Source organism: Leptonychotes weddellii, chromosome 5, assembly GCF_054177405.1.
Source record: "Leptonychotes weddellii isolate Sample4059 chromosome 5, ASM5417740v2, whole genome shotgun sequence".
Taxonomy (NCBI): Eukaryota; Metazoa; Chordata; class Mammalia; order Carnivora; family Phocidae; genus Leptonychotes; species Leptonychotes weddellii.
The window spans coordinates 89,139,911-89,155,824 of record NC_138373.1 but is presented as its reverse complement, the minus strand read 5'-3'; the positions used below and the strand labels follow the sequence as shown (position 1 = coordinate 89,155,824).

At 33.8% G+C, this 15,914-nt stretch overlaps 1 protein-coding gene across 5 annotated transcripts in view; it reads right to left on the bottom strand.

Annotated features, from left to right (window-relative positions):
• Positions 1 to 15,914, bottom strand: part of CCDC91 (coiled-coil domain containing 91) — a 342,380-nt gene that overhangs the window by 94,297 nt on the left and 232,169 nt on the right. For 4 of the 5 annotated variants that reach the window (XM_081821378.1, XM_081821382.1, XM_081821380.1 and 1 more), the window contains 3 exons: positions 6,640 to 6,732; positions 6,433 to 6,531; positions 3,444 to 3,620 (listed from right to left, as the gene is read on the bottom strand). In XM_081821378.1, the coding sequence (XP_081677504.1) occupies positions 3,444 to 3,620; positions 6,433 to 6,531; positions 6,640 to 6,732 (369 nt within the window). The remainder of the gene's footprint in view (positions 1 to 3,443; positions 3,621 to 6,432; positions 6,532 to 6,639; positions 6,733 to 15,914) is intronic. The other variant, XM_081821381.1, reaches the window with a different exon arrangement.

Below are 15,914 nucleotides of genomic sequence, written 5' to 3'. Positions count from 1 at the left end.
AGAGCTTCCATACACATAATGTATAAGATGAGGAGGCTTATAAATCTTGAGAAATGATCTCCTTTAATTCTTTTAACATATTTATAACGGCAGATTTGTCCTTGTTAGGTCCAACATCAATGTATCTTCCATTGACTGCTTTGGTTTTCCTGTACTTGAGCCATACCTTCCTGTTTCTTTGCATATCTGTTATTGTTGATAAAAATGGACATTAAAATAATATAATATAGTAACTCTAGAAATCAGATCTCCTTCAGCTCCCAGGAGTCATTGTTATTGCTGTTATCTGTCTAGAAACTTTTCTGACCTAATTCTGCAAAGTCTGTATTCTTTGTCATGTATAGCCACTGAGGTCTCTGCTGGATTAGCTCAGTGGTCAGCAAATAATTAGACAGTGAATTCCTTAAATACCTTGAATTAGATAAGTGATCTATCATTTGCCAAGGGAGTGGTGTGCTGGGTAACACCTTTAATACTGCCAGTTTATAACTCTGCCTTAGCCTTCACTTTTTGTTGAATACAATCAAAATCAGTCAGTGGTGAGAGATTAGGGTCTTCTCAGGTCTTTCCTGGGCAGGTGCACAACCTTGTGCATATGTATGACCTTCAAGAAATCCAGGATTATTTTTAAAAGTCAGAGTTTTTCCAAGCCACCTATAATAATGACATTTCCCAAATTTCCCTTTTAAGTTTTTTGGCCAGGCTCTTGTTTGACCAAGTGGTATTTCTGTCTTAGGCAGAGGTTAAACAATTGCCACTTATTGTTTTTGACAAACATGAGGATAAGGCTTTCCCACTAAGTAAGCTCTAAGCAAATGGGGACTTTCTGGGAAGCTACCAGATAGGTCAAACAGTAATAACTCCCTGTAGATAGGTGTTTTTTTTTGTGGAACTCCAAATTTAGTCTGCCCACTCTAGTGGCTTCTACATTGCTGGTTTTCATAGCTACCATGGTTGTGAGGCTACTACTTTTTTTTTTTTATTCCTCTTTTTTTTATTATGTTATGTTAATCACCATACATTACATCATTAGTTTTTGATGTAGTGTTCCATGATTCATTGTCTGTGTGTAACACCCAGTGCTCCATTCAGTACGTGCCCTCTTTAATACCCATCACCCGGCTAACCCATCCCCCACCCCCCTTCCCTCTAGAATCCTCAGTTTGTTTCTCAGAGTCCATAGTCTCTCATGGTTCGTCTCCCCCTCCAATTTCCCCCCTTTCTAAAAAAATAAAGTCTTAAAAAAAATGCCTAACAACAGCCGGCGCACTGCAGATCCTCAGTAATTGTTAATTTATGCCTGAAACTTTCTTTCCCCAACTATTCACAAAGTAAACTCCTCACCTCAATGCAGGCCTCAGCTCAAATGCTGACTCCTTAGAGTCCTTACGTAACTATCCTATTTATATATTGGTTCCCTGACTCTCCAGACCTTACACAGCTTCATTTTAATTCATGACACTGATCACTATTTCACATTATGTTATGCCTTTAATACAGTCTTCTTCACAAGAAGGCAGGAAAGTTGTTGTTTTTTCTTACTACTTTATCCCCAGAAATAAGTACAGCCCCTGGAACGTGGCAGGCAGTCACTTCAATTATTAATGTGAAACACTGAAGAGTAAGTTTGACCAGGTCAATTTGTTTGCTTGCCCTACTGGGCTAAATAAACAAAAGATATACGAACTTCATATGGCTCCCAAGAGAAGTAACTTGTCAGTTTTCTAGACCAGAACTCTGAAGCTCTAAGGGGCTAATGGAGTGACAACTGTTTGGTTGTAGTTTCTTACTACAAGTACATGAAAATGAAAGCAGCTATTTAAGAAGACAGAATACATTTGACATTACCACCTCACATTTGAAAACCTGAGAGTTAACTGGAAACATTTTTTTCTGCTATATATGTTCTCTGTTCAATTCTCTTAGCCACAAAGCAGTTAAACACACATATACACACATACCACACCCACATACTCTCTTTCTCACATGCACCTAAAATATGCAAACACTTGAAAGAAAATAAATACAATGCATTTATTCATGACATGCTTGGATTATCTTCACAGTACTCTGAAACTGTGGCAAACAAATGTTAAAGTATATCATATATTGTAGTGTTTTCTGTAGACAAGAATGCTCCTGACAAACCAGCAGAGAAGTATGCCCTTTATGATACATACTTTTCTGTTTGAGTGATGAACGTGTGCTGATTTATTCATGCACTCTTGCCCAATTTCATGGTGACTAATAGCCCACATCTATGTGAGGTTAGAGGAGTGGTCTGTGGTCACAAAAAGTTTTAAGTAAACTCTCCCAAATCAGAACTTAACCAACAATCTTGACCTTACTAGCACAGAATTCCAACCAACCGAACTGACAATTAAACATCTTATATACAATACGTGCTCAATATGTATTTGATGATACTAACAACAGAAGAATTAGAAAGTAATCATTACTCTAATAGAAAAAAGAAAGAAATAAAAGAATAAGATCTGTCACTACACTACTGTTTTCTTACCACAAAAACTACCTAAAGATATGTTTAATTTTTATAACAAATGGGTAACCATGTGCTCAAGAATAAATTTAAGTGACATTTTTTTAAAAATGTATAATATTTATCCTGGATATTAAAAGCACTGATTTTTTTAGGGCTTCATTAAGATTAGCTAACGAATTACACGAAAATCTTCTAGGTTGTTTGGTAAATGTTAGTTGTTTTAGCTATATTTATAATGCATGGTTGAATAAACAATGGTAGCATATGTAACACTTTGATCATGGAAAACAAAGACTTCTATAAATGTTATTTTTTGCTTTTTATACTTGTTTAAGGGAAGATTTATTCAGGTATCTCACTACCTATGTAACAAAAAGACTAAAAACATGGAAAATAGAGCCATGAAAATGCAATTATGGAAAGTGAAAGTACTATAGTTTTTAATTGTTCAGATAAGTAGACAAAAGTTATTTTGTATGTAGGCCATACTTGCTGATATGTTATACCTTTTATGAAACCACGGGGATTATCTGTGAGGTCCTATTAATTATCAGTATCAACTACAGATATACAGATATATAAATTAGACATAATTAACAGAATCAAACTGTTTTCTACCTATATATATTTATTTTGTATTGATTATGTATGTATGTATTTGTGAAAAAAGAAAAAAAAAATTAAACCGGAAGTTTATATAGCCGCAATAACTAAACATAAGTTTGGATTCTGACTTTTTAAAAAATGATAAAAAGATAAAATTATAGTAGAAGTACACTGATATGTTAAAAATTATTAGTTTAAAATATTATTATTAAAGGCAAAATAATTAATATTGATATGTCCACTAAGGTGATTTTAAAATCAAATAATAAAGAAACTTCATTTTGAGAAAAAATAAGGAAAAAGAAAGTACTTACAAAGAGTTAATTTTACTAACCTGACTTATTTTTCTTTGTTCTTGTATAGCTTTTAGAATTGCCTGAGATACTTTTTCTTGATCTTTTGCATGCTCAGTCTTCCATAACTCTCTTTCTTCAGCATGGGCTTTTTCCAAATTTTTTCTTTCTTCTTCTATGGCTTTTAAAACTGCATCCTTCATTGCTTCTTTCTCAAGCTTCAAAACAAATAATGATTCAAATGAAAATATTTGAATGAGTACCTGCATAAGTTCTTGAATAAGAAAGATTTGGGTTAACCTAAAAGGTACAAAACTTGAATTCTATAGGGTTTAGTTCTGACACTGTTGTTTTTATGCATACTTAATAACTGGTGTAAAATTAAATCAATTATTTGTTTTTGTACAGATATTCATACATTATTTCCAAGGCACATCTAAACTTCACAGAAACTAAACATTAACTTAAACTAGCAGTTTTCAAACTATTTGGTCTTAGAATCTATTTACATTCTTAAAAATTATGGATTACTTTAAAAAGCTTTTGTTTATGCCAGTTGTACATATTATGATTACCATATTAGAAACTCAAACCAAGACAAAATAAAAATATTTATTAATTCATTTTATGTTAACACTAAATGCACTGTACATTAATGAGTAATATCTTTTATGAAAAATAACTATATTTTCCAAAGTGAAGAAGTGAGAAGAATATCTGTGGACCTCCTTAATATTTGACTTAATAGAAGATAGCCAGGTTCTCATATCTACCTTCTGTTTTAAATCTGTAGTATGACTTTTGGTTTAAGTACATAAAGAAAACTCAGTCTCACACAGATACATAGTAGAAAAGGGAGGAGTACCTTGTAGCCAGTTTGGATCTTTGTAGATATTGGTGATTCTATACCAAAACTTAACAAAGGATAGTTCTTAAAGGGTAGTCGCAATAAGGAAAATCACATAGTGGCAATGAAATTTTTGTATTCTGCTACATTTTCTTTTCTTGCACTTTAAATGAGTCCTTTATCTATGCATGAATTTTTAAAGCATTTTTATTTGGAAAATATTGATTCAGTAAATTATGCATCTCCTCTAGATGTTGACACATTTCATTATATCATAACAAAAATGAAGGTCACATTTGTTAATATCACCATCAATCTCATCAGAAAAGTCTTTAAGTATCTGAAATCAGATACAAATTTTCCAAAATTCTAATTTTGCTTTAAAGCTCAACTTATCATTGGCAACAAAAACTGTTAGTTTTCTGGAGATGCTGGGCTCATTCTGTTTACTTTGGAGAAAATGTCTGCCAAATACTAAAGTCTGCATAACCCTTGTTATTCAGTAAAATGGTTTTCCATGAAAACTGTCGACTTCAGTTGCAACTCAAACACAAGAATTTCTCTCAAGAAAACCATCATACTTCAGGATGCAGTAAAATCCATGATCCTCCCACTTTTGATGCCCACCCTTAACACTTTTCTCTTTCTTCCAGTTAGCCATATTTGAGACAAGTTATCAAAGTGAGTTACCATTTTCTGAACCCCTGTTTTACTTTACAATTGTTCTCTGGAACTACTCTCTTATTATGCTTACCAATGCTCTCCATTTTGTTAAATCCAAATAACATGTTTTTGTTTTTTGTTTTGTTTTGTTTTAATCCCTATTTTTCTTGACCTCAAAGTGACCTTCTACATAGTTGACTATTTCTGTTATCTTTTTCTTGGTTTGTACAATAGCATGCTGCTTTTATTTCTACTTTTATGACTGACTCTCTTCAGTTCTTTGTAACTTCCTTCTTTCTCTGGATTTTAAATTTTGGAGTTCTTTCAAGGCTCAGACCTTGTACCACTTGTTACTCTATACTCTCTTGTGAGGTGATTATACATAACAATAATTTACATGGTTATCATTACCATCTGTCTGCTGAAAAAAAGAAACAAACCATATTAGCATCTTCAGGTCATTCTTTTCTCCTCTGAGCTGCCAGTTGATTTAGTTGCCTACTTGTCTTGTCATCTGAATATATCACAGGCACCTCAAACTCTACCAAAGAAATAGTACCACTTTCCATGTTGTTTCTGAGGCAGTACTCTGGGGGTTCCCAACTTGGCCTCCTTCTGTATTATCCACACCAAAAATATATGCTGATTCCATCTCCTATTTCTAGAATTTGTCTATTTCTTTCCTTTAAACTATTATTACTACTTTACTTCTGTCATTCACTATCTTTTATACAGACTTTGGACACACTCTATTAATTTTTTCCTTGCCTCTAGCCTTTCTTGCCTCTAATTTCCCCCAAATTAATGTAAATTATAATTATGTCATACCTACACTCAAAAATTTCAACGTGTCTGCCCTCACCTATGGAATAAAATTCAGACTCACAATTCAGAATACTAGCCACCCTTCAAGCTAATTTCAAAAGTAATTTATTGTTAAAAACTCCTGGCACAGAAGTACTATCTATATACTCATAATTTTATGCATTCCACCTTGCCTTATTGATAATAAGTAATACTTACGTGATTGTAATCTTTAAGACAAAATCACAGTCATCCTTTAAGTTCCACCCCTGGCACGGTGATGTGCAAATATGAAACTTTCAAAATATCTGCTTACTAAATTTAAATCCAAATCTCAAAAGTTAGTGCTATGTATTTGTTGGCATATGTATATTTAATATCTATGGATACACTACTTAGAAGAGGTATTTCAAAGTTGGCTTTAAAAATCACATCTTTTTGTAAATATATATATACATACACATTGTTTGTGATGATACCTATTAAATACCAAGTACTTGTTAGTGTCCCAACATATATTCTCTTTTAATAATAATCTAAATATGCAGTATTTCAATGTCATTCTACTCCTGTGTAACACGAATTTAACAATATGTATAGCAGCATTCTAAGTTTAACAGGAAAAAGAAGAAAAAAACCCTTTGATTTTTCTGTAATGAGGTTTAATACCAAAAAAGTAGACTGACTAATGAAGTCAGTTTTTAAATTCCACTTACAAAGAAACCCATTATTTCAGATAGAAGTACCTTTGTAGCAGATACTAATGCCTCTTTATTTCTTTGCCTTTCTTCTTCCAAACATTTTTCCAATATCTCCTGTAAGTGATAAGACAGTTGGGTAGACAGTAAATGTATTATCTGAGGAAATTATTTGAGGTAATAGAACACATTCTTTCTACACTCTGAGCAAACTTAAAGTATTACCTTCTGTTCTTGAGATTGCTGAACCAAAGCTTCCTTTATTTTTTCTTTCAATAGTTCCTTCTCTGTATCTAGCATTTCAAGGAGCCTCTGATGCTACAAGGAAAGATAAATGGATTATGATTATGGCTCTGAGACCAATAATCTATCAACAAGGAGTATAGCTGGGGGAATTCATTTGCCTGGTTGTACTCAAGTAGTCACTAGAGGACACAATGGGGAGATTGCTGAAACGAAGACTTACAAGAAAAAAAAGCCACTGAATTCACCTTTTTCCAATCAGCCAAGAGATCTCTGTGTGGCCCCAAACTCAGCAAAGTACATGACATGAGATCTAACTTAAGCACAACTACTCCAAATTGGAAAATGAATCAGAAAATGATAAAATGTCTTTATTCAAAATTAAATCTAGAAAAATTACTCACTAAAATTATTAGCTTACAGCAAAAGAAGCAATCAGATAATAACTGATATTTGTTTGATGAACAACGATCATAACATATTATTTGTGTTTCTAGTAAAGCAATGTTAAAGAGACTGAAAGTTTTATTACTGTTCTCACTCTAAGACTTTATCATAGATTCAGAAAAAAAATCAAAACAGTGAAAGGAATTTATGTGATAGCTAATGTTACAATGTACAGAATTCATGTATTTACTTTTATTCCAATGTGCTAGCAAAAAAGCACATAACAACCATTAGCCAGTTATCATGGATTGGGCACTTGGAATTTAGAGTTTTCTAAGAAAATTCAACTTTTGTAGCATCAATATCTTCAACACAGAGAAGCCAGATACTTGTTCTGGAATGGCGCTCTTATGAGGAAACAAAAACAAAAAAATATATATTCCTCTTTACACAGATTTCTCATTCAGTTACTAAAGGGCAAAGAAGAATATTTTCTCTGCTTTCTCTGATTTTGAAGCCTTCTTTAAATATGAACTTATTTGAATACCCAATATTTTAAAATGGATCTATGTCTTTCAAAGTTGTTCTGAGTTAAACTATTTTTTAGGGAGGCAGTCTACATGAAGAGTAAGTGACCAAATAGCCATGTCTAGTTAAGAGAATCTATTATTCCTATTTTTATTTATAATGTTAATTTTTACCTTTATTTTTCAAGAAAAATCACATGATGTGCTTTTTCATTAAAGAAAATCCAAACTGTGATACAAATTATGACTTGATTATGAGAAATTATTGGTACCTCATGAATTTGTGAAAAGCAGCTGACAAATCAGTAGACTTACCATATGCTTTGTACTGAGACTTTAATTTTGTATTCTTTGTAAGTCTAGATACACATAAATGTCATCGAATCAGAAAAAAATACCTAATCCTACTTAAAATACACACACGAGAAAAAGTTTAAAAATGTTATACCAGGCAAATAATTAGATTTAGAAATGATAAATACAATTCTCGTATGAGACCAAAAATATTCAATTTAGGCTTTGTGGGTAGGGGTAAACATAACGAAATAGAAAACCAATAAAAACTATTAGAATTAAACTAAGAAACGAACTTTTCAGAGTCATTAATAATTTCTGCTTAAAAAGAACTGTTACGTTAATAAGTCAGACTAATGGGAATCATTGAGTAATTAATTGTAAGTAGGCCAAGTTTCTCCAGTGGTCCAAGGTTAGTTAAAGAGGGTACGTAGCTAAAATGACAATGCAGTGTTCAGAAAATTCATTCCTGAACATTATTTCTTCATTCTGACAATACACTATAATAGAAGACTATTCTTGAACTTTCTTCTACAAGAATAAACTCTAAATTACCATTGGAAAGAAGTACCCTACATAAAAAATACTCTAAGTAAAATCATCGATTTACTTGAGAAAACATAATTAGATTACTGACTTTTCTTATACATATAGGTCATAGTAGCTAACATTTTGGGGGCATTTTTAAGGTTTCAGGCATTGTTAAAAGAGCTTTACATGTAGTTGTACCACATTAAATTCCTAACAAACTGCTAAATCAGGCAATATTCTTCCTCGTTTCGGATGAGTGATCTGAGACTTAGAGAAGTTATGTAAACTGCCAGGTCTCTCATGAATCACTTCAGCAATAATCATTTTGGTATACTCATTATCAACAGTAATAATTACCTACTAGCTAAACGTGGCCTCAGTATTGCGTAGATGTTACCCAGTAACTAAAAGCTACTTATTACAAGTTGTAAGTCAGGTAAGGCCTCACTTGCATTTGGCTTTAAAAGAATTTGACCAGGGGTGCCTCGGTGACTCAGTTGGTTAAGTGTCTGCCTTCGGCTCAGGTCATGATCTCAGGGTGCTGGGATTGAGCCCCGCATCGGGCTCCCTGCTCAGCGGGGAGACTGCTTCTCCCTCTCCCACTCCCCCTGCTGGTGTTCCCTCTCTCGCTGTCTCTCTCTCTGTCAAATAAATAAATAAAATCTTAAAAAATAAATAAAATAATTTGACTAATCTATACTTCCGATTTTGTTCTTTTCAGAATAACATTAGAATAAGATCATCTTCTGAAAAAATATTCATTAATATTAGGAGAGAGGATTTAGACAGATGCTGAATGACATGAGAGAAGTTAACTCTTAAACAGTTAATTTATAAAATGAATAATCCACAAGTAGCTAATCAAGAACAATATAAACATAAATATATTATTTTTATAAAAGTGTCATATGCTGATTGTGAAAAATGTAAAATGTAGTGAAAAATCACCCAGAGTTCTATCACCTAAATGATAGCATTTAGGCAAACATCCTTCTGGCAGGCTCTCTGCGTATGTAAATGTACAGCTATATGTAAACATTTTATATAATAAGTTTATAACTACCATAGTCTTTTTGAACAACAGTATTGTTATTCCTATATAAGTATAATTATGCTATTATTTTTATTACCCTAATATACATTTTACCATGTCCCACTTACATATTTATGTCTACAGTATTTCCCTTTTACTATAATCTTGATTTTTGTGCATGTATCTTGGGAACTTGAACAATTATGGCCTTATGAAATATTCCGGGTTGGTAGTGGCAGGTTGATGATTGAGCATTGTTTATATTTTGATGCATGCCCTCAAACTGTATTCCAGAAAGAAAATGTGAAATTACACCTTGACTATCAATAGTAGGACAAAGGACAAGGTAGATTCTACTGGAGAACAGAATCATGGACTGGATGAGCAACTAACCAAGGAAACTGTTCCACTCTTGGCATAGGGATACCAGCAATACTTGGTATCTGCTATGAGCCAATCATGGCTGTTTATTTCATCATTCTCCCTGTTTGAAAATGGGAATTTTTGTTGCATCTTTTCTGTTTTCTCTTCTTTTTGAATGCATTGATTATAGTTATTGGGGGCAAGGGCCCTTCTATTTCCACATTATCTCTGTTTTTTTCAAAGTTCTTTTTTGGGGGGGTAGTTTGAGTCAGTAATTTTCTCATTTAAGATGTTCCTCCAATGTTTGGTCATCTTTTTCAGTTCATGCATACTAAAATCTCAGACACAAAAATGCTGGTAGGAAATTCTGTGTATGTGGGGGAGGCTTTACAGAACTGCAAAAACGTGGCTTTTTCATGGTTGTGGTGGCAATTCCCAAATGTCAGGTCTATATATCACCATTTTCTCTTAAGCTGCTCTTTTTGCCTAGAAAAAAAATTCCCCAATCTTCTCATTGGTAGGATATGGGTGAAGAGCGTGTGGGTGAAAAGCTCACTGTAAAATGGATTCTGGTTTAATCTCCCAGTTTTTAGTTCCTGTTCTTTATGAGGCCAGATTCTCGGGTTTTATTATGCCACTGTCCTGCTAGGGCATACAGTAAGTATCTGAATTAAGAATGATGTGCATGGAGATTTTCAACCATTCCTCCTGCTTTTAAGAGCACCTGGTGCCCCTATTTCCTGAGGCATTCTAGGGTTTTGCTGGACAGAGCAGCTTGCTTCATATGGGTTTCACCTCAATGCGCTAAGATTACAACGTGTTAGCCCTCTGCTGAGTCAGTGATATTTGCCTGTATCTTATCCCTGCTAGTTTATTGTTTCTATTTATTTGTTTTGGTCCCTTTTGGTGTCATTTTAGTGATTTTTGAGGGGGGAGAGGTACAGAAGGTAGAAGAGATGAGCACATTTAGTTCACTATATCTATCTAGACTTAGCATCACTTTTTAAAAACATTGAATTATATCTGAGTTTCTGACTCAACATTATGTGCCAGCACTGTGTTAGGAACTTTACAGGTATTACTGGGAATCCTCACAACAACCCAGAACTGTCTTATTACTTATATTTGACAGATTTTCAAACTGAGTTTCAGAGAGGTTATATAATTTGCTTACATTCACAGGACTAATTAATAGCTAAACTGAGACTGGGACCCACTAGGCACTGAATATAAAATCCATGGACTTTACACTAGATTCTCTAGAATCAACATACAGCTAAGGGCTCTCTCTGTTACATCTCCAAGGACTGCTTCTTTGACTTTCTGAGTTTCAGTCATACACTTGTACTATTCACCTAGCCTTACAGTTATGTTTTGGTCATGGTATGGTATGACTTCCCCCCTGCTCCCATATCTGGCCCCTTAAGGGAAGGTAATGGAGATGGCAAGAGCACAAAAACTAGAAGGAAAGGGGACTCATTTTTGACAAATTAACTTTTATTTGGGGGCTGGGGAGCAAGACTGTAGGATATTTAGGTAGCTGAATCTCTCCCATTGGAATCCCAAGAAATATACACAGTGAGCCAAAAACTTTACTCAGCAACCATGCCTGTATTAGCTAACACATTTTCTTTTTCTCAAAGACACACATACTTTCAGGGAAGAGACTTATCTGAAAGAACAGGTTAACATATAAGCCACAATTATAAAAACTGCATTATGTATTTCTGTAAGATGAAAAAAGGGTATTCTTCTGTTCCATTTATATTTCGGGGGCATCTCTCTGGGAGGCAATATATCTCATTAGAATTAATATGGACACTGGAATCTTATTTCCAAAGTGTAGTGGTTATCATGTTTGCCTCAAACACAGGCAGTGGAATCAGACAGATCTGGAGTCAATCACTAGTTCTTCAATTATGAAAGGTACAACTTAAATGTTTCTAAGCCTCTGGTTTTTTCTTTTATTATGTAAGGCTAATAATGCCAAACTCACAGTTATGACAATTAAATGATGTAATGTAGGTAATGTATCTGGTACTCAAAGATGTTAACTAGACTTCCTGTCAAACAGCTGATAAAAGTATGATAATAAAGTTCATTTATGAAAAGGAAATTTTTTTTCATATAAAAGATTAGTTGCCACTCAAAAGTAAAGGCCTCAGAAAGAACATCCACACCCCATTTCAATAATAATTTCAAAAATATCTTTCACTAAAATACAGTGTTAACTTTTATAATCCATAACAATTTCATTTCCGTGGATATTGCTAACTAGTAGACCTTATAATCAGGGCTTTACTCCTGTCACAGAGTACCTGAATTCAGGGAAAAGAAAATCCAAGACTAAAAGCAGTAGTTCTAGACATTCCATTTTGAAACTTTTCAAATTATTTTCTTATTTCAATATAAATTAAGATTGCAATGTATTTTTGTTCTCAACATGACTGCTGTCTTTCCTATTTCTAGACCTGAGAGAGAATAAGCCCTCTCTGTGAAATCTGACCATGACCATTCTGCTATATTTTAAGCATAATAGCACTAACTATGGATCCAAGGGTACAAAAACATGGATTCAAATTCTAGCTCTCCTTGTTAGCTCTACTCTAGTCATGCGGTATATGACAACTTTTTAAATCTGAAATTCAGTATGATCTCCTGAAAAATGAGGATTAGAATCCACTTTATAGCATTGTTCTGATGATTAACTGATCAAATACATGAAATGTTTTTGATACAGCATCATACCTATTATAAGTGTTCATAATCTTTAGTTGTTAAGAGTTATGAACTTCGATAGAAAATTTGAACAATATCCTGCGGATGTTCATTTTCTATTATTTCTTTTTAAAAATTGTTTAGATGATCAATCTTTAAGACAGAAATTCAACTACATATTTTTTTTTTTAAAGATTTTATTTATTTTTATTTGAGAGAGAGAATGAGAGAGAGGGAGTACATGAGGGGGGAGGGTCAGAGGGAGAAGCAGACTCCCCACTGAGCAGGGAGCCCGATGCGGGACTCGATCCCGGGACTCCAGGATCATGACCTGAGCCGAAGGCAGTCGCTTAACCAACTGAGCCACCCAGGTGCCCCTCAACTACATATTTTAATATCTTATTTTTATATTAAATTGTCCTACATTAAAGTTTACCCTTATATATCCATTTATAAATTATGCATAACTTCTGTATCTATTATGTAAATTTATAAATTCATGCTTTTTTTTTTAACCATGCATACAAGAAATATTTGCTTGGTGCCTACCAACAACACAAGATACTGTACTAGTTTCTAGGGATGGTGCCCTCACGAACATTAATGTCTAACAGACAATCCATGAATCAATTTCTTACATTTCACTTGTAGAACTATTTTATAAGAAAAAAAATCTTCGGCGCCTGGGTGGCTCAGTTGGTTAAGCGACTGCCTTCGGCTCAGGTCATGATCCTGGAGTCCCTGGATCGAGTCCCGCATCGGGCTCCCTGCTCGGCAGGGAGTCTGCTTCTGCCTCTGACCCTCCCCCCTCTCATGTACTCGCTCTCTCTCATTCTCTCTCTCTCAAATAAATAAATAAAATCTTTAAAAAAAAAAAAAAAGAAAAAAATCTTCAAGGAATACATTAACAACTAATTTTTCCTCTCAGTGCAAAATAAACTTTTAGGTAGAAAGTGCCAAAAATGCTTTGGAAATAAATAAAAAAAAATGAGCCCCCCACTCCCAAAAAACCATACAACACACAAATTTTAAATGAAAAGTTAGAATAGAAAAAATATAACTACAGAGTACACTTCTCATGATGAACACTGAGCAATGTATAAGATTCTATTATTACACTACTACAACTGCTACTTCTATTTCCATTTTTCTGTTGTGGCAAAATATATTTGCAACAAAAAAATGTCTCTTCTTCTTTTTTAACGACTTTATTTATTTGAAAGAGACCATGCAAGTGTGGTGGAGCAGAGGGGAAGGGAGAGGGAGGAAAAACCTGAAGCAGACTCTGAGCTCAGCACGGAGCCTGACGCAGGCTCGATCCCACAACTCTGAGATCATGACCTCAGCTGAAATCAAGAGCCGGATGCTTAACCAACGGAGCCACCCAGGTGCCCCGCAACAAAAGATTTCTATTTTAACCTTTTTAAAGTGGACAAGTGGCATTAATTATATTCACAATGCTGTGGAACCATCACCATTGCTAATTTTTTCATAATCCCCAAAAGAAATTCTGTGCCCATTAAGCAATGACTTATTGCCCCTCATCCCAGCTCCTGGTAACCTCCAATATACTTTCTGTCTCTAAGAATATGACCATTCTAGATATTTCACATAAGTGGAATCAAATAGTAATCATCTTTTTGTTTGGCTAATTTCACTTAGCATAATGTTTTCAAGGCTTGTCCACATTGTAGTATGTACCTGAGCATCATTCCTGTTTATGGCTGAATGATATTCCATTGTGTACACATACTACTTTTGTTTTATCTATTCATTTGTTGATGGACACTTGGTTGTTACCACCTTTTGACTATTTGAATATGCTGCTATGAATATTCATATGTAAAAATGTATTTGAGTCCCTGTTTTCAATTCTTTTGAGTATATACCTATTAGTAGAACTACTTGGTCACATAATAATTTTATGTTTAACTTTTTGAGGAACCACCAAACTGCTTTCTATAATTGCTCCACCATTTTACATTCCCACCAGCAATGTGCAAGGGTTCTAATTTTTCCACATTCTCTACATTTGTTATTTCCTTTTTTCTTATTAAAGTCATCTTAGTAATTGGAAATGGTATCTCACTGTGATTTTTTTCATCTCTCTAAGTACACTGAATATCTTTATAAATGCTATTTCTACTTTTGATACCCTGACTACTACTCCTTTTCAACTATTACTAGTATTAACTGCACAAATAGGAAAATAATTAGAGCTTTTTGCTGCCTTTATAGGACTGTAGTAGAAAGTGCATTGGACTTGAGGTTTGTTTATCATCTGAGATTCTGCCAAAAGTAGGGATGACTTTCCTATCTGGGCCAGAGATTATTGCAGTTAATCACTGTAAACTAAAAATTATAATGTTAAGAAACAGCTTGGCCAAAAGATTTCAGCCTTCCTTTATTCTATGTAAAATAAAGTATGAAGCATATCTGGGGATTGTTTGTATTATTCCTGCCTTCTGCCTCAATATAGAATTCCTTAATTGTCCAAAAATACCAGCACCCTAGAAATGGCTCACATGGTTTTTGATGGTATGAAGAAGGGTAAATACTTTCTTATGCACCTTACTAGTTGACCATTCCAAGGTGGGGATGTTCTGGACACATTTGTTATATAACTCAGAGACAAAGCTGAACCAACTGGCAACATGAAATCCTAAGAAAATTAACTGAAATCTATACCAGGAAATCTCATTAAGAAGAGTGAAGAGTTCTGGTGATTTAAAATATTCTGTTGACAGATTCTTAAAAATTAAAATTTTAGGGCTTTTTATGATATTAAAGAAACAAATGCAAACTAAACAGTTCGATTAATCTTATAGAGTAGATGCTTAATGCAAGGGTCTCAAGGACAGTCCTTTGAAATTTAACCTAAAACAAAAGGCATTCAGAAATAGATTATACTATTTCCTCCTTTTGGAAGAAGTTCTTCCAAGTGAAAAATGTTTGAGGCAGACAAATATAAATATGGAGGTTATATGGTTTTTACTTGATTCCTAAAAAAAATATTTAAAAATCTCTTCTTTCTTGGAATGTGAGTCACAAGAGATATTGTAAAGAGATTTAATCACTATCACACATGGACAGTGTTTTGTATATTAAATTTTAGACTAAGCAGTCATGGAAGCTCATGTTCAGGTATACAGTTATCTATTTATGACAGGTCCACAAACTTCACCTTATTTTATATGTGGTATGTGTGTGTAGTATATATTCTGTAATGCATAGTGAAGAAGCACCATCTTTCACTTTCTGTAAAGCACAAACACTGAATAAGAACAAGTGGTCTGGTAGGAAAGTCTTAAAGCACAAGCTCATATATTCCTCCATTTAACATGACTTTACAGACACTGAATAAATTTAATAAATGTCTTAATGTAAAGTGAGTCTGAGACATT